This window comes from Eptatretus burgeri, chromosome 11 (genome assembly GCF_056783735.1).
Source record: "Eptatretus burgeri isolate ZD-2024b chromosome 11, Ebu_testis_v1, whole genome shotgun sequence".
NCBI lineage: Eukaryota > Metazoa > Chordata > Myxini > Myxiniformes > Myxinidae > Eptatretus > Eptatretus burgeri.
Genome location: NC_140971.1, coordinates 34,888,942 through 34,915,754, shown reverse-complemented (window position 1 = coordinate 34,915,754; position 26,813 = coordinate 34,888,942). Strand labels below are relative to the sequence as shown.

General features: G+C 40.3%; 1 protein-coding gene across 34 annotated transcripts in view; it reads left to right on the top strand.

The window, feature by feature from the left end:
* The window catches only part of LOC147016841 (uncharacterized), a 46,712-nt gene that overhangs the window by 6,362 nt on the left and 13,537 nt on the right, over window positions 1-26,813 (top strand). For 6 of the 34 annotated variants that reach the window (XR_015049209.1, XM_085845927.1, XM_085845918.1 and 3 more), the window contains exons 6-37: window positions 483-728; window positions 939-1,184; window positions 1,975-2,220; window positions 2,991-3,149; window positions 3,472-3,620; window positions 3,926-3,990; window positions 4,708-4,874; window positions 6,294-6,539; window positions 7,275-7,520; window positions 7,733-7,978; window positions 8,188-8,433; window positions 10,045-10,290; window positions 11,025-11,270; window positions 11,482-11,727; window positions 11,938-12,183; window positions 13,796-14,041; window positions 14,253-14,498; window positions 15,282-15,440; window positions 15,761-15,879; window positions 16,187-16,251; window positions 16,972-17,138; window positions 18,470-18,715; window positions 19,447-19,692; window positions 19,905-20,150; window positions 20,883-21,131; window positions 21,344-21,589; window positions 22,323-22,439; window positions 23,309-23,551; window positions 24,285-24,533; window positions 24,746-24,991; window positions 25,724-25,972; window positions 26,521-26,766. Coding sequence is in view for 33 of the 34 variants with exons in the window: in XM_085845927.1 (XP_085702053.1) it covers window positions 483-728; window positions 939-1,184; window positions 1,975-2,220; window positions 2,991-3,149; window positions 3,472-3,620; window positions 3,926-3,990; window positions 4,708-4,874; window positions 6,294-6,539; window positions 7,275-7,520; window positions 7,733-7,978; window positions 8,188-8,433; window positions 10,045-10,290; window positions 11,025-11,270; window positions 11,482-11,727; window positions 11,938-12,183; window positions 13,796-14,041; window positions 14,253-14,498; window positions 15,282-15,440; window positions 15,761-15,879; window positions 16,187-16,251; window positions 16,972-17,138; window positions 18,470-18,715; window positions 19,447-19,692; window positions 19,905-20,150; window positions 20,883-21,131; window positions 21,344-21,589; window positions 22,323-22,439; window positions 23,309-23,551; window positions 24,285-24,533; window positions 24,746-24,991; window positions 25,724-25,972; window positions 26,521-26,766 (6,831 nt within the window). In the remaining variant the exon portion in view is untranslated. The remainder of the gene's footprint in view (window positions 1-482; window positions 729-938; window positions 1,185-1,974; window positions 2,221-2,990; window positions 3,150-3,471; window positions 3,621-3,925; window positions 3,991-4,707; window positions 4,875-6,293; window positions 6,540-7,274; window positions 7,521-7,732; window positions 7,979-8,187; window positions 8,434-10,044; window positions 10,291-11,024; window positions 11,271-11,481; window positions 11,728-11,937; window positions 12,184-13,795; window positions 14,042-14,252; window positions 14,499-15,281; window positions 15,441-15,760; window positions 15,880-16,186; window positions 16,252-16,971; window positions 17,139-18,469; window positions 18,716-19,446; window positions 19,693-19,904; window positions 20,151-20,882; window positions 21,132-21,343; window positions 21,590-22,322; window positions 22,440-23,308; window positions 23,552-24,284; window positions 24,534-24,745; window positions 24,992-25,723; window positions 25,973-26,520; window positions 26,767-26,813) is intronic. The other 28 variants (XM_085845921.1, XM_085845923.1, XM_085845924.1 and 25 more) reach the window with 28 other exon arrangements.

Sequence of the window (26,813 nt, the reverse complement as noted above, 5' to 3'; positions counted from 1 at the left end):
TCAGCTAATGGAGGAAAGACTATTCCATGATAATTCTGATGCACAGGACTGTACTGTGATTTCAATATTTATGGTAAGTTTATGACAATAGATTAAAAAAAAAAGATCGAAGAGAACGACCGGGCAAGGAGGAAGAAGAGGAGGCTCAGGAGCGTCAGGAAAGAAAAAAGATCAGATTGGGAGTGTCCTCATTGGTGCGGACGTTCTGAGAGAGCACTTACAGAAGAATAATAAGCACACAAAGCTGAATGGTGCTTTAACAATCAGAGTGGTGCTTGCAAAAGCAGACGAGCATGATCGAAGCTGACATTTTTTTGTTTGTCAATACCAAACCATTTCTGCTGGTGCTCATTGGAGAACCAAATTAAAATATATTGTGTGAACCCCTGATGATAGCCTTTTTAAACATGGTCTTCTGAAAATAATAAATTTGCAGGACGTCTTTCTTTTTGCAATATAATGACCATGCTATTTATTTTCAGGACCATCCACAACAGCAGGAACTACAGCAACAACAACAGCACAAAGCTCAAAGGCATCGTCCTCAACAGCCCCCAGTACTGCCACAACTACTTATTCCACAGGAACCTCCACAGGTGCTGATATGACGAGCTCAATCACTTATTCTAGTGCAACAACTGCAGTATCCTCATCGGCTCAAACCACAGCAGCATTAATAGGTAGCTCCACAGGAAGTAGTGAGACATCCACAACTGGAGCTTCAACAGGTATTACTGTAAAAATGACCACAGGATTTTAAAATGTTTTTACTCAAGCTGGATACATGTTGAAATAAATAAGTCTTTTTTTGAAACATTTATTTCAAGCATGATGTGGTAAAGGGGAGATTATTTGTGTAAAAGAAGTTCTTCTGAAAATAATTAAATTTCAGACGCTCTTTCTTTTTGGAATATATTCACTATGTTATCCATTTTCAGGAGCAACTACATCAGCAGGAACTACAGCAGCAACAACAGCACAAAGCTCTGAGGCATCGCCCTCAACAGCCCCCAGTACTGCTCCAACTACTTCACTCACAGGAACTTCCACAGGTGCAGAAACAACGAGCACAAGCACTCCCACGAGTGCAGCAACCACAGTGTTGTCATCAGCTCAAACCACACCAGCACCAGTCGTGAGCACTACAGGAAGTAGTGATACATCTACAACTGAAACTTCAACAGGTATTACATGAATATGGCCACAGGATTTCTTGATGTTTTTATTCAACCTGGATACATGTTTAAACCAGCCGGAATATTTTATGTTTTGTGCCCCAATGATCGGAAGGATATACATCCAGACCAGAACCAAAATCAAATTGGCTTATTCTTGGTACTGATCCAACCCATCCACCAAGTTTTACCAGAATCTGTCCACAACCTTTTGAGATGTAAAAAGAAAATTTTTGGCCCGATCTGTCAATGGTGACGAATCATTGTAAAAATTCTCGTATCTGTATCTGGATCCTCACCACCACCCCCCCTCCCCCAAAAAAGAGTTCGTCCTTGTCATGCAACCAACCTGTCCACCAAGTTTTATTTGAATCCGTCCAAACGTTTTGAGCTCGACGTCGTTTTTGCCCAGTCTCTCAATTGTGAAGAATCACCAAGAAAATCAAAAATTATCGTGTCCAGATCTGGATATGAACCTTCACCAAAATGGAAACAATTTGTTCTTCTCACACCCCCAACCTGTCCACCCAGCTTCATCAGATTCTGTCAATAACATTTTTGAAATATCATGATCACAGACAAACAGAGAAACAGAGAGACAAAGAGACATTGAGGGATGAAAACATAATCACCATCCACCTTTGGTGGCGGCGGTAATAAACAAAAGTCCGCTTTTCAAACAGTTATTTCAAGCATGTTATGAGAACAGAGATTATTAGTGCACAAGAAGGTCATCTGAAAATAATTAATATTCAGACACTTCCTTTTTGAATATATTCACGACGTTATCCATTTTCAGGAGCAACTACATCAGCAGGAACTACAGCACCAACAACAGCACAAAGCTCTGAGGCATCGTCCTCAACAGTCCCTGGTACTGCAGCAACTCCTTCTTTCACAGGAACCTCCACAAGTGCAGAAACAACCAGCACAATCACTTACACAAATGTAGCAACCACACTGCTGTCATCGGCTCAAACAACAGCAGTACCAACAGTGAGCTCCACAGGAAGTAGTGATACATCTACAACCGGAGCTTCAACAGGTATTACATGAAAACGGCCACAGGATTTCTTGATGTTATTATTCAATCTGGATACACGTTTCAACCAGCAGAAACATCTTATGTTTTGTATCCCAATGATAGGCAGGATATGCATCGTGACCATAACAAAAATCAAATTGCCTTATTCTTGGTACCAATCCAACCCATCCAACAAGTTTCATCTGAATCCCTGCACAAAGTTTTGAGACAACATACTATAAATAGTTTTTGGCCTTATCTCTCAAAGGCACAGAATCGCTTTAAAAATATTGGTATCCAGATCCTCACCCCCTCCGCTGCCCCCCCTCCAATTAATTTTTTTTAATTTGTCCTTGACACACGACTATCCTGACCATCAGGTTTTGTCGGAATTGATCCACATGTTTTGAGATATTGTGCGATATATCATTTGGGCGCAGTCTCTCAATTGTGAAAAATCGCTTAGAAAATTTATAAAAACATCGTATCCAGATCTGGATCTTCGAAATCGAAACAATTTGTTCTTCTCACACCCCAAACTGTCCACCAAATTTTTTCCAAACCTGTCTGAAACTTTTGAGATACCTTGCTCACAAAGAGAGAGCCAGACAACCAGTCGTGAAAAAACAAATGTAGTGGAGGTAATGAACAAAAGTCCTCATTTGAAATATTTATTTCAATCATGTTATGACAACAGATATTTTAGGCATTTTAAAAATGTTCTTCTGAAATATATAATTTTGAGGATACCTTTGTTTTTGGAATATATTCACTTTGTTTTCCATTTTAAGGAGCAAGCACGCCAGTAGGAACTTCGACACCGCTTCCCACCTCTCCAGTCATTACTTCTACTGCAGGAACATCAGCAACAACAGTAAAAAGTTCTGAGGCATCATCGTCAACAGCCTCCACGACCACCACAACTACGACTATGATCCAGACTTCCACAGGTGCGGAAACATTGACCACAATCATTTATACTGGAGCAACAACAGTGCTTTCATCATTTTAATCCCCAGTTATACAACATCTGTATGTAAGCATCATCAATAATTATTTCTGGAACGGTATATTAGTTGTCCAAGCAAAAGTTGCAGCAACAGTTGTTTATCCAGATTCCACCACCCTCACCTCTGATACCATATTTTCACTACTGCAGTATCCCATGAAAATGCACATGAAAATCATCTCTTGCATTATGACGCTTTATCATCGGTAAACCGGTTATTTTGTGTGTTTGAGATTTATAAATTGTAGTTTTGTTTTTCTCAGCTGCATCAACATTGTCTTCAACAACACAACCATCTCCAAATGTCAACTATGGCATAAGTTTCAAGATCGTGAATATGAAATTCGAGAAAGACTTTGAGAACAAGTCATCACCTGCCTTTATAAAGCTGGCAAATGAAATTGAACCTGGGGTAAGATACTGTAATTGTGATGTCGTTGTTTCTGCATTGTGTTTGTTTTTATTGTGGTGTGGAAGCACACTCTGCATTGGTCTGGAATCTCTCAGTAATTTATCATGTTTGGATCTCGATGATGGATACTTGCTCTTTCATCAATCATTGGGAACGACTGCCTGTTTGACTGATGTCTTAATAGGTCCGTCTCGAGTTCGTGCTTTTGGATTTTATTATTCAAATATGCAAAATCAAACTATTAATAATACACTTCTTGTTTTAAAACAGAAATGATTTTAGTTTTTGTCCTCTGTCCTTTTCAGCTGCATAACGTGTTCAAGAAGATATATGCATCAACGTTCATCGGCTGCAAAGTTAAATCATTTAAGTAAGGAGAATCTATGAATCATCTTTTGAAACGTTCTGTTACCTTTGCTTCCTCTATTTTGTTAAACAACTGTGTGAACCAGATGTGATGTTCACATCAAATTTTACCTTTTTGAGTTTTGTAACACAAAAATATTATTGGAGGAAGATACCATACTTGGTCATCCAAAATTACCAACTTATAATGTTATTTTTCAGTAAAAACGAAATATAGTTTCTAAACAAAAAAATGATGTCTGAACAAGCTATACAAACGTGTACTATGTTTAGAAATAAGATGAAAGCCTTTGTGTGATAATTTCACGCATGTGATTATCTCATTCATTGAACATTTTGAAGAGCCTGTGTTGCGATTGAACTTTAAAAAGATAATTGATTTTGTGTCCTTCATGGAGGACAATCAAACTTGTGTAAAAGTAAAAAAAACACAAAATTCAAGGGAAAAACATACAGTGATGGATTAGTTCGAAAGTGTGTTAAAGGAATTTGCTTGGGTCGGGAAATATCAGGGAATCTTTTACAAACTTCCTTGCAATAAAATAATGTAAATTTCCATGGGGGAGGGGGAGTATCGTGAAGATGAAACTGCATCAAACTGTCACATCGACATGTGTTTATATTTGGAATAAAAACATTCGGAAAGTTTAATTTTAATTTAATTTTTTGGGAAAGTGCTTTTTATTAATCAACATTTCTCATCCTTTTTAATTGTTTGCAGGAACGGCTCTATTGTTGTTGAGAGTGATTTGACCTTTGAAGAAAACAACACACCATCTGCTGACGAGGTCGTGACAGCTTTAAGTGGTGAACTCCACAAGGTCGGAGAAAACACAACCATTCCCAATACCACTATTCAACTCGATGAGAATACCTTGCAAGTAGCAGGTAATTATTCATCATCATATTTTGAAGCTCAGATAATCATACCACTGGATACATAGTGTGTGTGTGTGTGTGTGTGTGTGTGTGTGTGTGTGTGTGTGTGTGTGTGTGTGTGTGTGTGTGTGTGTGTGTGTGTGTGTGTGTGTGTGTGTGTGTGTGTGTCGGTGTGTGTGTATGTGTGTGTGTGTGTGTGTGTGTGTGTCGGGGTGTTTGTGTCGGTGTGTGTGTGTGTGTGTGTGTGTGTGTGTGTGTGTTTGACTCGTATACACTCCTAAACTAGTGGATAGATTAAGTTGAAGCTTGGTGCTTGTACTTGGTGTCTACTTGGGAAGGTTTTAGGCAGTATTAAAAATAAATAGTCACGGGGGTTTGTGAGGTGGGGGTTGGGGAAAGAGGAGAACAAAAGATCTCCATGTAAATGAGAATCATGCAGTGTCTTTACCAGTGGAAGAGTGCATTACAAGTCCCAGAAGTTTGCAGTATTACAATGGCATATTTGTATAAAAACGTTTTTGAAAAGAAAAACCACTTGGCGAATTTACATGCGTTCTTCATAAGTATGGACTACGAAACAACTGCACAACATATGTTGAAAAGTGGTGGTTGTGTTCTGGGTGTGGTTGGAAACGTGAAACTAAGTTGGGATCGCCACCTTTCACTTCGTTTTCTTATGTTAAATGAGGGAATTATCATAAGAAATGGGTGATTTGTCAAACATGCTAGTGCAGTCCTGCAATGCTGGACAGAACATGTTGAAAAATGGATATTATTTAAAAGTGGATATTAAAAACAAACTTACCTCTGAGAAGTTGTACATATTCTGAATGTACATCCATCCATTGGAAACCATTCTATATGCAGAGCATTGGTGCTGCCTCAGCAGTCTCCTTGGCTCGTGGGCACAATCCTCGACAGGTCGTCACTCCAACACAGTATACCAGCAAGTTGGAATGAATTTTGCCAACCTCAGAAGGATGCCAGGCAGAGTCAACCCCACCTGGTATTAATTCAACAGCTGAGTGAGATTTGAACTCAGGAGAACTCAGGATCCTCAGATCCCAAGCCCACCACCCTTCCCATTAAGCCAACACCAGGCCGAATGTACATTGGTCTGAAGAAATGTTTTATTTGCTACAATAACAACTTACACCTCAATGTAGAATCATATAAAATGGAGTTTCTTGGACAACCATGAGAATCTCATTCGAAGAATGTTTTTGAATGCACCAAGTGTGACTGATGTCATGTTCAAAAAGACAATTGTGTATTTTGTTTGAGTTCTACTAACTTGCTCTATCTCATTTATTTCAAGCATGTTGTGGTGAAGGGGAGATTATTTGTGTAAAAGAAGTTCTTCTGAAAATAATTAAGTTTCAGACGCTCTTTCTTTTGGAATATATTCATTGAGTTGTCCATTTTCAGGTGCAACTACATCAACAGGAACGACAGCACCAACAACAGCACAAAGCTCTGAGGCATCGTCCCCAACAGTCCCTCGTACTGCTCCAACTACTTCACTCACAGGAACTTCCACAGATGCAGAAACAACGAGCACAAGCACTCCCACTAGTACAGCAACCACAGTGTTGTCATCAGCTCTAACCACACCAGCACCAACAGTGAGCACTGCAGGAAGTAGTGAGACATCTACCACTGGATCTTCAACAGGTATACCCTGTAAAATGGCCACAGTGCTTCATGATGTTTTTATTCAAGCTCAATACATGTTTAAACCAACAAAAGTCTTCTTTTGAAAGATTTTTCAAATCAGGTTCTGGTAAATGAGAGATTATTGTCAGGGGTTCACATACCTGAATTCAGGTTCTCATGTGCGGCAAAAAAACTCAATGAGTACTTTGAAGATGCGAAGAAAGTTCAAAAGCAAACTACCACAACATCGGCTTTTGATGCAGGGTTTTCTCAGCTAATGGAGGAAAGACTATTCTGTGATAATTCTGATTCATAGGACTGTACTGTCATTTCAATATTTAAGGTAAGTTTATGACTTAGTAGTTAAAAAATAAAACGATTGAAGAGAACGAGCGAGCTACGAGGAAGAGGAGGAGGCTCGGGAGCGTCAGGAAAGAAAAAATATCAGATTGGGAGTGTCTTCACTGGTGCGGACCTTCTGAGAGAGCACTGACAGAGGAGCAATAAGCACACAAAGCTGAATTGTGCTTTAACAATCAGAGTGGTGCATGTGAAAGCAGATGAGCATGATCGAAGCTGACATTTTTTTGTTTGTCAACACCAAACCATTTTTTCTGGTGCTGATTGGAGAACCAAATTAAAAAATTATGTGAACCCCTAATGATAGTCTATTTAAACATGGTCTTCTGAAAATAATTAATTTGCAGCAAATCTTTCTTTTTACAATATAATGACCATGCTATCTATTTTCAGGACCATCCACAACAGCAGCAACTACAGCACCAACAACAGCACAAAGCTCTGAGGCATCGTCCTCAACAGTCCCCAGTACTGCTCCAACTACTTCACTCACAGGAACTTCCACAGGTGCAGAAACAACGAGCACAAGCACTCCCACTAGTGCAGCAACCACAGTGTTGTCATCAGCTCAAACTACACCAGAACCTGCAGTGAGCGCTACAGGAAGTAGTGAGACATCTACCACTGGATCTTCAACAGGTATAACCTGTAAAATGGCCAAAGTACTTCATAATGTTTTTATTCAAGCTCAATACATGTTTAAACCAACAAAAGTCTTCTTTTGAAACATTTATTTCAAGCATGTTGTGGTGAAGTGGAGATTATTTGTGTAAAAGAAGGTCTTCTGAAAATAATTAAGTTTCAGACGCTCTTTCTTTTTGGAATATATTCACTGTGTTATCCATTTTCAGGAGCAACTACATCAACAGGAACTACAGCACCAACAACAGCACAAAGCTCTGAGGCATCGTCCCCAACAGTCCCTCGTACTGCTCCAACTACTTCACTCACAGGAACTTCCACAGATGCAGAAACAACGAGCACAAGCACTCCCACTAGTGCAGCAACCACAGTGTTGTCATCAGCTCAAACCACACCAACACCAGTAGTGAGCGTTACAGGAAGTAGTGAGACATCGACCACTGGAGCTTCAACAGGTATTACTGTAAAAATGACCAAAGGATTTTAAAATGTTTTTTCTCAAACTGGAGACAGTTGAAATCAACAAAAGTCTTCTTTTGAAACATTTATTTCAAGCATGTTGTGGTGAAGGGGAGATTATTTGTGGAAAAGAAGGTCTTCTGAAAATAATTAAGTTTCAGACGCTCTTTCTTTTTGGAATATATTCACTGTTGACCATTTTCAGGAGCAACTACATCAACAGGAACTACAGCACCAACAACAGCACAAAGCTCTGAGGCATCGTCCCCAACAGTCCCTCGTACTGCTCCAACTACTTCACTCACAGGAACTTCCACAGATGCAGAAACAACGAGCACAAGCACTCCCACTAGTGCAGCAACCACAGTGTTGTCATCAGCTCAAACCACACCAGCACCAAGAGTGAGCACTACAGGAAGTAGTGAGACAACTACCACTGGATCTTCAACAGGTATGACATGACAATGGCCACAAGATTTCTTGATGCATTTATTCAACTTGGATAAACGTTTAAGCCAGCCAGAACATTTTATGTTTTGTCTCCCAATGATCGGCAAAATATGCATCGTGACCATAACCAAAATCAAATTGGCTTGTTTTTAGTACCTATCCAAGCCATCCACGAAGTTTCATCCAAATTCCTGTACATCCTTTTGAGATATCATACTATAAATCATTTTTGGCCCTATCTCTCGAGGGCGCAGAATCAATTATTCATCATCATATTTTGAAGCTCAGATAATCATACCACTGGATACATAGTGTGTGTGTGTGTGTGTGTGTGTGTGTGTGTGTGTGTGTGTGTGTGTGTGTGTGTGTGTGTGCGCGTGTGCGTGTGTGTGTGTGTGTGTGTGTGTGTGTGTGTGTGTGTGTGTGTGTGTGTGTGTGTGTGTGTGTGTGTGTTTGACTCGTATACACTCCTAAACTACTGGATAGATTAAGTTGAAGCTTGGTGCTTGTACTTGGTGTCCACTTGGGTAGGTTTTAGGCAGTATTAAAAATAAATAGTCACGGGGTTTTGTGAGGTGGGGGATGGGGAAAGAGGAGAACAAAAGATCTCCATGTAAATGAGAATCATGCAGTGTCTTTACCAGTGGAAGAGTGCATTACAAGTCCCAGAAGTTTGCAGTATTACAATGGCATATTTGTATAAAAACGTTTTTGAAAAGAAAAACCACTTGGCGAATTTACATGCGTTCTTCATAAGTATGGACTACGAAACAACTGCACAACATATGTTGAAAAGTGGTGGTTGTGTTCTGGGTGTGGTTGGAAACGTGAAACTAAGTTGGGATCGCCACCTTTCACTTCGTTTTCTTATGTTAAATGAGGGAATTATCATAAGAAATGGGTGATTTGTCAAACATGCTAGTGCAGTCCTGCAATGCTGGACAGAACATGTTGAAAAATGGATATTATTGCTAAAAAACAAACTTACCTCTGAGAAGTTGTACATATTCTGAATGTACATCCATCCATTGGAAACCATTCTATATGCAGAGCATTGGTGCTGCCTCAGCAGTCTCCTTGGCTCGTGGGCACAATCCTCGACAGGTCGTCACTCCAACACAGTATACCAGCAAGTTGGAATGAATTTTGCCAACCTCAGAAGGATGCCAGGCAGAGTCAACCCCACCTGGTATTAATTCAACAGCTGAGTGAGATTTGAACTCAGGAGAACTCAGGATCCTCAGATCCCAAGCCCACCACCCTTCCCATTAAGCCAACACCAGGCCGAATGTACATTGGTCTGAAGAAATGTTTTATTTGCTACAATAACAACTTACACCTCAATGTAGAATCATATAAAATGGAGTTTCTTGGACAACCATGAGAATCTCATTCGAAGAATGTTTTTGAATGCACCAAGTGTGACTGATGTCATGTTCAAAAAGACAATTGTGTATTTTGTTTGAGTTCTACTAACTTGCTCTATCTCATTTATTTCAAGCATGTTGTGGTGAAGGGGAGATTATTTGTGTAAAAGAAGTTCTTCTGAAAATAATTAAGTTTCAGACGCTCTTTCTTTTTGGAATATATTCATTGAGTTGTCCATTTTCAGGAGCAACTACATCAACAGGAACGACAGCACCAACAACAGCACAAAGCTCTGAGGCATCGTCCCCAACAGTCCCTCGTACTGCTCCAACTACTTCACTCACAGGAACTTCCACAGATGCAGAAACAACGAGCACAAGCACTCCCACTAGTACAGCAACCACAGTGTTGTCATCAGCTCTAACCACACCAGCACCAACAGTGAGCACTGCAGGAAGTAGTGAGACATCTACCACTGGATCTTCAACAGGTATACCCTGTAAAATGGCCACAGTGCTTCATGATGTTTTTATTCAAGCTCAATACATGTTTAAACCAACAAAAGTCTTCTTTTGAAAGATTTTTCAAATCAGGTTCTGGTAAATGAGAGATTATTGTCAGGGGTTCACATACCTGAATTCAGGTTCTCATGTGCGGCAAAAAACTCAATGAGTACTTTGAAGATGCGCGGAAAGTTCAAAAGCAAACTACCACAACATCGGCTTTTGATGCAGGGTTTTCTCAGCTAATGGAGGAAAGACTATTCTGTGATAATTCTGATTCATAGGACTGTACTGTCATTTCAATATTTAAGGTAAGTTTATGACTTAGTAGTTAAAAAATAAAACGATTGAAGAGAACGATCAAGCTACGAGGAAGAAGAGGAGGCTCAGGAGCATCAGGAAAGAAAAAATATCAGATTGGGAGTGTCTTCACTGGTGCGGACCTTCTGAGAGAGCACTGACAGAGGAGCAATAAGCACACAAAGCTGAATTGTGCTTTCACAATCAGAGTGGTGCTTGTGAAAGCAGATGAGCATGATCGAAACTGACATTTTTTTGTTTGTCAACCCCAAACCATTTCTGCTGGTGCTCATTGAAGAACCAAATTAAAAAATTATGTGAACCCCTGATGATAGTCTTTTTAAACAAGGTCTTCTGAAAATAATTAATTTGCAGCAAATCTTTCTTTTTACAATATAATGACCATGCTATCTATTTTCAGGACAATCCACAACAGCAGGAACGACAGCAACGACGACAGCACAAAGCTCTGAGGCATCGTCCTCAACCGCCCCCATTACTGCCACAACTACTTCTTTCACAGGAACCTCCACAGGTGCTGATACGACGAGCTCAATCAGTTATACTAGTGCAACAACCACAGCATCCTCATCGGCTCAAACCACACCAGCACCAGTCGTGAGCGTTACAGGAAGTAGTGAGACCTCCACCACTGGATCTTCAACAGGTATTCCTGTAAAATGACCAAAGGATTTTAAAATGTTTTTACTCAAACTGGAGACAAGTTGAAATCAACAAAAGACTTCTTTTGAAACATTTATTTCAAGCATGTTGTGGTGAAGGGGAGATTATTTGTGTAAAAGAAGGTCTTTTGAAAATAATTAAGTTTCTGACGCTCTTTCTTTTTGGAATATATTCACTGTGTTATCCATTTTCAGGATCAACTACATCAACAGGAACTACAGCAACAACAACATCACAAAACTCTGAGGCAGCGTCCTCAACAGTCCCTCGTACTGCACCAACTTCTTCACTCACAGGAACTTCCACAGGTGCAGAAACAACGAGCACAATCACTCCCACTAGTGCAGCAACCACAGTGTTGTCATCAGCTCAAACCACACCAGCACCAGTAGTGAGCGTTACAGGAAGTAGTGAGACATCGACCACTGGATCTTCAACAGGTATACCCTGTAAAATGACCAAAGGATTTTAAAATGTTTTTACTCAAACTGGAGACAAGTTGAAATCAACAAAAGTCTTCTTTTGAAACATTTATTTCAAGCATGTTGTGGTGAAGGGGAGATTATTTGTGGAAAAGAAGGTCTTCTGAAAATAATTAAGTTTCAGACGCTCTTTCTTTTTGGAATATATTCACTGTTGACCATTTTCAGGAGCAACTACATCAACAGGAACTACAGCACCAACAACAGCACAAAGCTCTGAGGCATCGTCCCCAACAGTCCCTCGTACTGCTCCAACTACTTCACTCACAGGAACTTCCACAGATGCAGAAACAACGAGCACAAGCACTCCCACTAGTGCAGCAACCACAGTGTTGTCATCAGCTCAAACCACACCAGCACCAAGAGTGAGCACTACAGGAAGTAGTGAGACAACTACCACTGGATCTTCAACAGGTATGACATGACAATGGCCACAAGATTTCTTGATGCATTTATTCAACTTGGATAAACGTTTAAGCCAGCCAGAACATTTTATGTTTTGTCTCCCAATGATCGGCAAAATATGCATCGTGACCATAACCAAAATCAAATTGGCTTGTTTTTAGTACCTATCCAAGCCATCCACGAAGTTTCATCCAAATTCCTGTACATCCTTTTGAGATATCATACTATAAATCATTTTTGGCCCTATCTCTCGAGGGCGCAGAATCAATTATTCATCATCATATTTTGAAGCTCAGATAATCATACCACTGGATACATAGTGTGTGTGTGTGTGTGTGTGTGTGTGTGTGTGTGTGTGTGTGTGTGTGTGTGTGTGTGTGCGCGTGTGCGTGTGTGTGTGTGTGTGTGTGTGTGTGTGTGTGTGTGTGTGTGTGTGTGTGTGTGTGTGTGTGTTTGACTCGTATACACTCCTAAACTACTGGATAGATTAAGTTGAAGCTTGGTGCTTGTACTTGGTGTCCACTTGGGTAGGTTTTAGGCAGTATTAAAAATAAATAGTCACGGGGTTTTGTGAGGTGGGGGATGGGGAAAGAGGAGAACAAAAGATCTCCATGTAAATGAGAATCATGCAGTGTCTTTACCAGTGGAAGAGTGCATTACAAGTCCCAGAAGTTTGCAGTATTACAATGGCATATTTGTATAAAAACGTTTTTGAAAAGAAAAACCACTTAGCAAATTTATATGTGTTCTTCAGAAGTATGGACCCCGAAACAACTCCACAAAGTAAGTTGAAAAGTGGTGGTTGTGTTCTGGGTGTGGTTGGAAACGTGAAACTAAGTTAGGATGGCCACCTCTCACTGTTTTTTATGTTAAATGAGGGAATTATCATAAGAAGTGGGTGAATTGTCATACATGCTAATGCAGTCCGAGAATGCTGGACAGAACATGTTGAAAAATGGATATTATTGTTGAAGTGGACATTAAAAACAAACTTACCTCTGAGAAGTTGTACATATTTTGAATGTACATCCATCCATTGGAAACCATTCTATATGCAGAGCATTGGTGCTGCCTCAGCAGTCTCCTTGGCTCGTGGGCACAATCCTCGACAGGTCGTCACTCCAACACAGTATACCAGCAAGTTGGAATGAATTTTGCCAACCTCAGAAGGATGATAGGCAAAGTCAACCCCACCTGGTATTAATTCCACAGCTGAGTGAGATTTGAACTCAGGAGAACTCAGGATCCTCAGATCCCAAGCCCACCACCATTCCCATTAAGCCAACACAAGGCCGAATGTACATTGGTCCGAAGAAATGTTTTTATTTGCTACAATAACAACTTACACCTCAATGTGGAATCATATAAAATGGAGTTTTTTGGACAATCATGAAAATCTCATTCGAAGAATGTTTTTGAATGCACCAAGTGTGACTGATGTCATGTTCAAAAAGACAATTGTGTATTTTGTTTAAGTTCTACTAACTTGCTCTATCTCATTTATTTCAAGCATGTTGTGGTAAAGGGGAGATTATTTGTGTAAAAGAAGGTCTTCTGAAAATAATTAAGTTTCAGACGTGCTTCCTTTTTGGAATATATTCATTGAGTTGTCCAATTTCAGGAGCAACTGCATCACCAGGAACTGCAGCACCAACAACAGCACAAAGCTCTGAGGCATCGTCCCCAACAGTCCCTCGTACTGCTCCAACTACTTCACTCACAGGAACTTCCACAGATGCAGAAACAACGAGCACAAGCACTCCCACTAGTGCAGCAACCACAGTGTTGTCATCAGCTCTAACCACACCAACACCAGTCGTGAGCGTTACAGGAAGTAGTGATACATCCACAACTGGAGCTTCAACAGGTATTACTGTAAAAATGACCAAAGGATTTTAAAATGTTTTTTCTCAAACTGGAGACAGTTGAAATCAACAAAAGTCTTCTTTTGAAACATTTATTTCAAGCATGTTGTGGTGAAGGGGAGATTATTTGTGTAAAAGAAGGTCTTCTGAAAATAATTAAGTTTCAGACGCTCTTTCTTTTTGGTATATATTCACTGTGTTATCCATTTTCAGGAGCAACTACATCAGCAGGAACGACAGCACCAACAACAGCACAAAGCTCTGAGGCATCGTCCCCAACAGTCACTGGTACTGCTCCAACTACTTCACTCACAGGAACTTCCACAGGTGCAGAAACAACGAGCACAAGCACTCCCACAAGTGCAGCAACCACAGTGTTGTCATCAGCTCAAACCACACCAGCACCAATAGTGAGCACTACAGGAAGTAGTGAGACAACTACCACTGGATCTTCAACAGGTATGACATGACAATGGCCACAAGATTTCTTGATGCATTTATTCAACCTGGATAAACGTTTAAGCCAACCAGAACATTTTATGTTTTCTATCCCAATGATCGGCAAAATATGCATCGTGACCATAACCAAAATCAAATTGGCTTGTTTTTAGTACCTATCCAAGCCATCCACGAAGTTTCATCCAAATCCCTGTACATCCTTTTGAGATGTCATACTATAAATCATTTTTGGCCCTATCTCTCAAGGGCGCAGAATCAATTAAAAATATTTGGCATCCGGATCCTCACCTCCTCCCCAGCTCCCCCCCCCTCCAAAATTTTCTTTTTTAATCTGTCCTTGACACACAACTATCCTGTCCATCAGGTTTTGTCCGAATTTGTCCTCATGTTTTGAGATATTGTGCGATATATAATTTTGGCCCAGTCTCTCAATTGTGAAAAATCGCTGAAAAACAAAAAAAAAACATCGTATCCAGATCGGGATTTGGATCTTATCCAAAATCGAAACAATTTGTTCTTCTCACATCCCAACCTGTCCAACAAACTTTGTCCAAATGTGTCTGAGACTTTTTTGAGATATCTTGCTCACAAAGAGAGAGCCAGACAACCAGTGGTGAAAAAACAAATGTGATGGACGAAATTAACAAAAGTCCTCATTTGAAATATTTATTTCAATCATATTAAAGCAGAGATTTTCGGCATTTTAAATATGTACTTATGAAATATATAATTTTTCAGATACCTTTGTTTTTGGAATATTTTCACTTTGTTGTCCATTTTAAGGAGCAAGCTCGCCAGCAGGAACCTCAAAAGCACTTCCCACCTCTCCAGTCATTACTTCTACTGCAGGAACATCAGCAACAACAGTAAAAAGTTCTGAGGCATCATCCTCAACAGCCTCTACTCCCACCACAACTACTACTGTGATACAGACCTCCACAGGTGCGAAACATTGACCACAATCATTTATACTGGAGCAACAACAGTGCTTTCATCATTTTAACCCCCAGTTATACAACATCTGTATGAAAGCATCATCAACAATCATTTCTGGAACTGTTTGTTCGTTGTCCAAGCAGAAGTTGCAGCAACAGTTGTTTATCCAGAATCGACCACCCTCAGCTCTGATACCATATTTGCACTTCTGCAGTGTCCTATGAAAATGCGCATGAAAATCATCTCTTGCATTTTGACCCCTGTCATCGATAAACCGGTTATTTTGTGTGTTTGAGATTTATAAATTGAACTTTTGTTTTTCGCAGCTGCATCAAATGTCAACTATGGCATAGGTTTCAAGATCGTGAATAAGAAATTCAACAAAGACTTGGAGAACAACTCATCACCTGCCTTTAAAGAGCTGGCAAATGAAATTGAATCCGGGGTAAGATGCTGTAATTGTGATGTCGTTGTTTCTGCATTTAGTTTGTTTTTATTGTGGTGTGGAAGCACACTCTGCATTGGTCTGGAATCTTACAGTAATTTATCATGTTTGGATCTCGATGATGGATACTTGCTCTTTCATCGATCATTGGGAACGACTGTCTGTTTGACTTATGTCTTCATCTGTCCGTCTCATGTTCGTGCGTTTGGGTTTTACAATTGAAAGATGCAAAATCAAACTATTAATAATACACTTCTTGTTTTAAAACAGAGAAATGATTTTAATTTTTGTCCTCTTTCCTTTTCAGCTTGATAAGGTGTTCAAGAAGATATATCCGTCAACGTTCATCAGCTGCAAAGTTAAATCATTCAAGTAAGGAGAATCTAATCATCTTTTGAAACGTTCTATTTTTTTACCTTTGCTTCCTGTATTTTGTTAAACATCTGTGTCTGAAACAGATGTGATATTCACATCAAATTTTACCTGTTTGAGATTTGTTATACAAAATATTATTGGAGGAAGATACAATACTCGGTCATCCAAAATTTACAACTTATAATGTTATTTTTCAGTCCAAACTAAATATAATTTCTAAACAAAAAATGATGTCTGAACAAGCTATACAAACGTGTACTATGTTTAGAAATAAGATGAAAGCCTTTGTGTGATAATTTGACGCATGTGATTATCTCATTCCTTGAACATTTTGAAGAGCCTGTGCTGCGATTGAACTTTAAAAAAATAATTGATTTTGTGTCCTTCATGGAGGACGATCAAACTTGTGTAAAAGTAAAAAAAACACAAAATTCAAGGGAAAAACATACAGTGATGGATTAGTTCTAAAGTGTGTTGAAGGAATTTGCTTGGGTCGGGAAATATCATGGAATCTTTTACAAACTACCTTGCAATAAAATAATGTAAATTTCCATGGGGGGAGGGGGAGTATCGTGAAGATGAAACTGCATCAAACTGTCACATCGACATGTGTTTATATTTGGAATAAAAACATTCGGAAAGTTTAATTTTAATAAAATTTTTTGGGAAAGTGCTTTTTATTAATCAACATTTCTCCTCCTTTTTAATTGTTTGCAGGAGCGGCTCTATTGTTGTTGAGAGTGACTTGACCTTTGAAAAAAACAACACACCATCTGCTGACGAGGTCGTGACAGCTTTAAGTGGTGAACTCCACAAGGTCGGAGAAAACACAACCTTTCCCAATACCACTATTCAACTCGATGAGAATACCTTGCAAGTAGCAGGTAATTATTCATCATCATATTTTGAAGCTCAGATAATCATACCACTGGATACATAGTGTGTGTGTGTGTGTGTGTGTGTGTGTGTGTGTGTGTGTGTGTGTGTGTGTGTGTGTGTGTGTGTGTGTGTGTGTGTGTGTGTGTGTGTGTGTGTGTGTGTGTGTGTGTTACTCGTATACACTCCTAAACTACTGGATAGATTAAGTTGAAGCTTGGTGCTTGTACTTGGTGTCCACTTGGGTAGGTTTTAGGCAGTATTAAAAATAAATAGTCACGGGGGTTTGTGAGGTGGGGGATGGGGAAAGAGGAGAACAAAAGATCTCCATGTAAATGAGAATCATGCAGTGTCTTTACCAGTGGAAGAGTGCATTACAAGTCCCAGAAGTTTGCAGTATTACAATGGCATATTTGTATAAAAACGTTTTTGAAAAGAAAAACCACTTAGCAAATTTATATGTGTTCTTCAGAAGTATGGACCCCTAAACAACTCCACAAAGTAAGTTGAAAAGTGGTGGTTGTGTTCTGGGTGTGGTTGGAAACGTGAAACTAAGTTGGGATGGCCACCTCTCACTGTTTTTTTATGTTAAATGAGGGAATTATCATAAGAAGTGGGTGAATTGTCATACATGCTAATGCAGTCCTACAATGCTGGACAGAACATGTTGAAAAATGGATATTATTTAAAAGTGGATATTAAAAACAAACTCACCTCTGAGAAGTTGTACATATTTTGAATGTACATCCATCCATTGGAAATCATTCTGAATGCAGAGCATTGGTACTGCCTCAGCAGTCTCCTTGGCTCGTGGGCACAATCCTCGACAGGTCGTCACTCCAACACAGTATACCAGCAAGTTGGAATGAATTTTGCCAACCTCAGAAGGATGACAGGCAAAGTCAACCCCACCTGGTATTAATTCCACAGTTGAGTGAGATTTGAACTCAGGAGAACTCAGGATCCTCAGCTCCCAAGCCCACCACACTTCCCATTAAGCCAACACCAGGCCGAATGTACATTGGTCCGAAGAAATGTTTTTATTTGCTACAATAACAACTTGCACCTCAATGTGGAATCATATAAAATGGAGTTTCTTGGACAACCATGAGAATCTCATTCGAAGAATGTTTTTGAATGCACCAAGTGTGACTGATGTCATGTTCAAAAAGACAATTGTGTATTTTGTTTGAGTTCTACGAACTTGCTCTATCTCATTTATTTCAAGCATGTTGTGGGAAAGGGGAGATTATTTGTGGAAAAGAAGGTCTTCTGAAAATAATTAAGTTTCAGACGCTCTTTCTTTTTGGAATATATTCATTGAGTTGTCCATTTTCAGGTGCAACTGCATCACCAGGAACTGCAGCACCAACAACAGCACAAAGCTCTGAGGCATCGTCCCCAACAGTCCCCGGTACTGCACCAACTACTTCACTCACAGGAACTTCCACAGGTGCAGAAACAACGAGCACAAGCACTCCTACTAGTGCAGCAACCACAGTGTTGTCATCAGCTCAAACCACACCAGCACCAGTCGTGAGCGTTACAGGAAGTAGTGAGACATCCACCACTGGATCTTCAACAGGTATACCCTGTAAAATGGCCACAGTGCTTCATGATGTTTTTATTCAAGCTCGATGCATGTTTAAACCAACAAAAGTCTTCTTTTGAAAGATTTTACAAATCAGGTTCTGGTAAATGAGAGATTATTGTCAGGGGTTCACATACCTGAATTCAGGTTCTCATGTGTGGCAAAAAAACTCAATGAGTACTTTGAAGATGCGCGGAAAGTTCAAAAGCAAACTACCATAACATAGGCTTTTGATGCAGGGTTTTCTCAGCTAATGGAGGAAAGACTCTTCCATGATAATTCTGATACACAGGACTGTACTGTGATTTCAATATTTAAGGTAAGTTTATGACTTAATAGATTTTTCAAAAAACATTGAAGAGAGCGATCAAGCAAGGAAGATGAAATGGCTCAGGAGTGTCAGGAATGAAAAAAGATCAGATTGGGAGTGTACTCACTGGTGCGGGCCTTCTGAGAGAGCACTTACAGAGGAGTAATAAGCACACAAAGCTGAATAGTGCTTTCACAATCAGAGTGGTGCTTGTGAAAGCAGACGAGCATGATCGAAACTGACATTTTTTTGTTTGTCAACACCAAACCATTTCTGTTGGTGCTCATTGAAGAACCAAATTAAAAAATTATGTGAACCCCTGATGATAGTCTTTTTAAACAAGGTCTTCTGTAAATAATTAATTTGCACCAAATCTTTCTTTTTGCAATTAAATGACCATGCTATCTATTTTCAGGACAATCCACAACAGCAGGAACGACAGCAACGACAACAGCACAAAGCTCTGAGGCTTCGTCCTCAACCGCCCCCAGTACTGCCACAACGACTTCTTTCACAGGAACCTCCACAGGTGCTGATACGACGAGCTCAATCACTTATACTAGTGCAACAACCACAGCATCCTCATCGGCTCAAACCACAGCAGCATCAACAGTGAGCTCCACAGGAAGTAGTGCTGCATCTACAACTGGAGCTTCAACAGGTATTACTGTAAAAATGGCCACAGTATTTCAAAATGTTTTTCCTGAAGCTGGAGACATCTTGAAATAAACAAAAGTCTTTTTTTGAAACATATATTTCAAGAATGTTGGGGTGAAGGGGAGATTATTTGTGTAAAAGAAGGTCTTCTGAAAATAATTAAGTTTCAGACGATCTTTTTTTTTGGAATATATTCACTGTGTTATCCATTTTCAGGAGCAACTACATCAGCAGCAACTACAGCACCAACAACAGCACAAAGCTCTGAGGCAGCGTCCTCAACATTCCCCGGTACTGCACCAACTACTTCACTCACAGGAACTTCCACAGGTGCAGAAACAACGAGCACAAGCACTCCCACTGGTGCAGCAACCACAGTGTTGTCATCAGCTCAAACCACACCAGCACCAACAGTGAGCACTGCAGGAAGTAGTGAGACATCTACCACTGGATCTTCAACAGGTATAACCTGTAAAATGGCCACAGTGCTTCATGATGTTTTTATTCAAGCTCAATACATGTTTAAACCAACAAAAGACTTCTTTTGAAAGATTTTACAAATCAGGTTCTGGTAAATGAGAGATTATTGTCAGGGGTTCACGTACCTTGAATTCAGGTTCTCATGTGCGGCAAAAAAACTCAATGAGTACTTTGAAGATGCGAGGAAAGTTCAAAAGCAAACTACCACAACATCGGCTTTTGATGCAGGGTTTTCTCAGCTAATGGAGGAAAGACTCTTCCGTGATAATTCTGATACACAGGACTGTACTGTGATTTCAATATTTAATGTAAGTTTATGACTTAGTGGGTTTGTAAAGAAAAGATTGCAGAGAGCGATCAAGCACGGAAGAAGAGGAGGCTCAGGAGCATCAGGAAAGAAAAAATATCAGATTGGGAGTGTCTTCACTGGTGCGGACCTTCTGAGAGAGCACTGACAGAGGAGCAATAAGCACACAAAGCTGAGTTGTGCTTTAACAATCAGAGTGGTGCTTGTGAAAGCAGATGAGCATGATCGAAGCTGACATTTTTTGTTTGTCAACACCAAACCATTTCTGCTGGTGCTCATTGGAGAACCAAATTAAAAGATTATGTGAACCCCTGATGATAGTCTTTTTAAACAAGGTCTTCTGAAAATAATTAATTTGCAGCAAATCTTTCTTTTTACAATATAATGACCATGCTATCTATTTTCAGGACCATCCACAACAGCAGGAACGACAGCAACGACAACAACAGCACAAAGCTCTGAGGAATCGTCCTCAACAGCCCCCAGTACTGCCACAACGACTTCTTTCACAGGAACCTCCACAGGAGCTGATACGACGAGCTCAATCACTTCTTCTAGTGCAACAACCACAGCATCCTCATCGGCTCAAACCACAGCAGCATCAACAGTGAGCTCCACAGGAAGTAGTGCTGCATCTACAACTGGAGCTTCAACAGGTATTACTGTAAAAATGGCCACAGGATTTCAAAATGTTTTTCCTGAACCTGGAGACATCTTGAAATAAACAAAAGTCTTTTTTTGAAACATATATTTCAAGAATGTTGTGGTGAAGTGGAGATTATTTGTGTAAAAGAAGTTCTTCTGAAAATAATTAAGTTTCAGACGCTCTTTCTTTTTGGAATATATTCACTGAGTTGTCCATTTTCAGGAGCAACTACATCAGCAGCAACTACAGCACCAACAACAGCACAAAGCTCTGAGGCATCGTCCTCAACAGTCCCCGGTACTGCACCAACTACTTCACTCACAGGAACTTCCACAGGTGCAGAAACAACGAGCACAAGCACTCCCACTGGTGCAGCAACCACAGTGTTGTCATCAGCTCTAACCACACCAGCACCAACAGTGAGCACTACAGGAAGTAGTGAGACATCTACCACTGGATCTTCAACAGGTATAACCTGTAAAATGGCCACAGTGCTTCATGATGTTTTCATTCAAGCTCAATACATGTTTAAACCAACAAAAGTCTTCTTTTGAAAGATTTTTCAAATCAGGTTCTGGTAAATGAGAGATTATTGTCAGGGGTTCACATACCTGAATTCAGGTTCTCATGTGCGGCAAAAAAACTCAATGAGTACTTTGAAGATGCGAGGAAAGTTCAAAAGCAAACTACCACAACATCGGCTTTTGATGCAGGGTTTTCTCAGCTAATGTAGGAAAGACTCTTCCGTGATAATTCTGATACACAGGACTGCACTGTGATTTCAATATTTAATGTAAGTTTATGACTTAGTGGGTTTGTAACGAAAAAGATTGCAGAGAGCGATCAAGCAAGGAAGAAGAAGAGGCTCAGGAGCATCAGGAAAGAAAAAATATCAGATTGGGAGTGTCTTCACTGGTGCGGACCTTCTGAGAGAGCACTGGCAGAGGAGCAATAAGCACACAAAGCTGAATAGTGCCTTAACAATCAGCGTGGTGCTTGTGAAAGCAGATGAGCATGATCGAAGCTGACATTTTTTTGTTTGTCAACACCAAACCATTTCTGCTGGTGCTCATTGGAGAACCAAATTAAAAAATTATGTGAACCCCTGATGATAGTCTTTTTAAACAAGGTCTTCTGAAAATAATTAATTTGCAGCAAATCTTTCTTTTTACAATATAATGACCATGCTATCTATTTTCAGGACCATCCACAACAGCAGGAACGACAGCAACGACAACAACAGCACAAAGCTCTGAGGCATCGTCCCCAACATTCCCCGGTACTGCTCCAACTACTTCACTCACAGGAACTTCCACAGGTGCAGAAACAACGAGCACAAGCACTCCCACTAGTGCAGCAACCACAGTGTTGTCATGAGCTCAAACCACACCAGCAACAGTAGTGAACGCTACAGGAAGTAGTGAGACATCTACCACTGGACCTTCAACAGGTCACATGTAAAATGGCCACAGTACTTCATGATGTTTTTATTCAAGTTCAATACATGTTTAAAACAACAAATGTCTTCTTTTCAAAGATTTTGCAAATCAGGTTCTGGTAAATGAGAGATTATTGTCAGGGGTTCACGTACCTTGAATTCAGGTTCTCATGTGCGGCAAAAAAACTCAATGAGTACTTTGAAGATGCGAGGAAAGTTCAAAAGCAAACTAACAGAACATAGGATTTTGATGCAGGGTTTTCTCAGCTAATGGAGGAAAGACTCTTCCGTGATAATTCTGATACACAGTACTTCATATACAGTGATTTCAATGTTTAAGGTAAGTTTATGACTTTATAGATTTTCTTTAAATGATGGAAGAGAGCGATCAAGCAAGGAAGAAGAGGAGGCTCAGGAGCGTCAGGAATGAAAAATATCAGATTGGGAGTGTCTTCACTGGTGCGGGCCTTCTGAGAGAGCACTTACAGAGGAGCAATAAGCACACAAAGCTGAATGGTGCTTTAACAATCAGAGTGGTGCTTGTGAAAGCAGACGAGCATGATCGAAGCTGACATTTTTTTGTTTGTCAACACCAAACCATTTCTGCTGGTGCTCATTGGAGAACCAAATTAAAAAATTATGTGAACCCCTGATGATAGTCTTTTTAAACATGGTCTTTACTTCTGAAAATAATTAATTTGCACCATATCTTTCTTTTGCAATATAATGACCATGCTATCTATTTTCAGGACCATCCACAACAGCAGGAACGACAGCAACAACAACAGCACAAAGCTCTGAGGTATCGTCAACATCCCCCAGTACTGCCACAACTACTTCTTTCACAGGGACCTCCTCAGGTGCTGATACGACGAGCTCAATCACTTATTCTAGTGCAACAACCACAGTGTTGTCATCAGCTCAAACCACAGCAGCACCAGTCGTGAGCGTTACAGGAAGTAGTGAGACATCCACCACTGGATCTTCAACAGGTATAACCTGTAAAATGGCCACAGTGCTTCATGATGTTTTTATTCAAGCCCAATACATGTTTAAACCAACAAAAGTCTTCTTTTGAAAGATTTTACAAATCAGGTTCTGGTAAATGAGAGATTATTGTCAGGGGTTCATGTTCCTTGAATTCAGGTTCTCATGTGCGGCAAAAAAACTCAATGAGTACTTTGAAGATGCGCGGAAAGTTCAAAAGCAAACTACCACAACATCGGCTTTTGATGCAGGGTTTTCTCAGCTAATGTAGGAAAGACTCTTCCGTGATAATTCTGATACACAGGACTGCACTGTGATTTCAATATTTAAGGTAAGTTAATGACTTAATAGATTTTTCAAAAAACATTGAAGAGAGCGATCAAGCACGGAAGAAGAGGAGGCTCAGGAGTGTCAGGAATGAAAAAATATCAGATTGGGAGTGTCTTCACTGGTGCGGACCTTCTGAGAGAGCACTGACAGAGGAGTAATAAGCACACAAAGCTGAGTTGTGCATTAACAATCAGAGTGGTGCTTGTGAAAGCAGATGAGCATGATCGAAACTGACATTTTTTTGTTTGTCAACACCAAACCATTTCCGTTGGTGCTCATTGGAGAACCAAATTAAAAAAATGTGTGAACCCCTGATGATAGTCTATTTAAACATGGTCTTCTGAAAATAATTCATTTGCAGCAAATCTTTCTTTTTTACAACATAATGACCATGCTATCTATTTTCAGGACAATCCACAACAGCAGGAACGACAGCAACAACAACAACAGCACAAAGCTCTGAGGCATCGTCCTCAACCGCCCCCATTACTGCCACAACGACTTCTTTCACAGGAACCTCCACAGGTGCTGCTACGACGAGCTCAATCACTTCTTCTAGTGCAACAACCACAGCATCCTCATCAGCTCAAACCACAGCAGCATCAACAGTGAGCTCCACAGGAAGTAGTGCTGCATCTACAACTGGAGCTTCAACAGGTATTACTGTAAAAATGGCCACAGGATTTCAAAATGTTTTTCCTGAAGCTGGAGACATCTTGAAATAAACAAAAGTCTTTTTTTGAAACATATATTTCAAGAATGTTGTGGTGAAGGGGAGATTATTTGTGTAAAAGAAGGTCTTCTGAAAATAATTAAGTTTCAGACGCTCTTTCGTTTTGGAATATATTCACTGTGTTGTCCATTTTCAGGAGCAACTACATCAGCAGCAACGACAGCACCAACAACAGCACAAAGCTCTGAGGCAGCGTCCTCAACAGTCCCCGGTACTGCACCAACTACTTCACTCACAGGAACTTCCACAGGTGCAGAAACAACGAGCACAAGCACTCCCACTGTTGCAGCAACCACAGTGTTGTCATCAGCTCTAACCACATCAGCACCAACAGTGAGCGTTACAGGAAGTAGTGAGACATCTACCACTGGATCTTCAACAGGTATAACCTGTAAAATGGCCACAGTGCTTCATGATGTTTTTATTCAAGCCCAATACATGTTTAAACCAACAAAAGTCTTCTTTTGAAAGATTTTTCAAATCAGGTTCTGGTAAATGAGAGATTATTGTCAGGGGTTCAAGTACCTTGAATTCAGGTTCTCATGTGCGGCAAAAAAACTCAATGAGTACTTTCAAGATGCGAGGAAAGTTCAAAAGCAAACTAACACAACATCGGCTTTTGATGCAGGGTTTTCTCAGCTAATGTAGGAAAGACTCTTCCGTGATAATTCTAATACACAGGACTGCACTGTGATTTCAATATTTAATGTAAGTTTATGACTTAGTGGGTTTGTAAAGAAAAGATTGCAGAGAGCGATCAAGCACGGAAGAAGAGGAGGCTTCGGAGCATCAGGAAAGAAAAAATATCAGATTGGGAGTGTCTTCACTGGTGCGGACCTTCTGAGAGAGCACTGACAGAGGAGCAATAAGCACACAAAGCTGAATTGTGCTTTAACAATCAGAGTGGTGCTTGTGAAAGCAGATGAGCATGATCGAAGCTGACATTTTTTGTTTGTCAACACCAAACCATTTCTGCTGGTGCTCATTGGAGAACCAAATTAAAAAATTATGTGAACCCCTGATGATAGTCTTTTTAAACAAGGTCTTCTGTAAATAATTAATTTGCAGCAAATCTTTCTTTTTACAATATAATGACCATGCTATCTATTTTCAGGACCATCCACAACAGCAGGAACGACAGCAACGACAACAACAGCACAAAGCTCTGAGGAATCGTCCTCAACAGCCCCCAGTACTGCCACAACTACTTCTTTCACAGGAACCTCCACAGGAGCTGATACGACGAGCTCAATCACTTCTTCTAGTGCAACAACCACAGCATCCTCATCGGCTCAAACCACACCAGCACCAGTCGTGAGCGTTACAGGAAGTAGTGAGACATCCACCACTGGATATTCAACAGGTATTACTGAAAAATGACCAAAGGATTTTAAAATGTTTTTACTCAAGCTGGAGAAAAATTGAAATCAACAAAAGTCTTCTTTTGAAACATTTATTTCATGCATGTTGTGGTGAAGGGGAGATTATTTGTGTAAAAGAAGGTCTTCTGAAAATAATTAAGTTTCAGACGCTCTTTCTTTTTGGAATATATTCACTGTGTTATCCGAGCCTGGTGTTGGCGCAGTGGTTCGGGCAGCGGCTTGGGATCCAAGAGGTCCTGAGTTCAAGCCCCGTTGGGCCACTGAATTAATACACCAGGGGGTTGACTCAGCCTGTCATCCTTCCGAGGTCGGCGAAATGAGTACCAGTATACTGGGCCGGTGTATACCCCGGTTAAAAGAGGTGTACCATATCCCTGTGTCGTAAGACGTGACCAGGGTTGCGTCAGGAAGGGCATCCGGCGTAAAACATGTGCCAAATCACTATGCGGATCATAATGGATGATCCGCTGTGGCGACCCCTAACGGGAGCAGCCGAAAGAAGAAGATTCACTGTGTTATCCATTTTCAGGATCAACTACATCAACAGGAACTACAGCAACAACAACATCACAAAGCTCTGAGGCATCGTCCCCAACAGTCCCTCGTACTGCACCAACTACTTCACTCACAGGAACTTCCACAGATGCAGAAACAACGAGCACAAGCACTCCTACTAGTGCAGCAACCACAGTGTTGTCATCAGCTCAAACCACACCAGCACCAGTAGTGAGCGTTACAGGAAGTAGTGAGACATCGACCACTGGAGCTTCAACAGGTATTACTGTAAAAATGACCACAGGATTTTAAAATGTTTTTACTCAA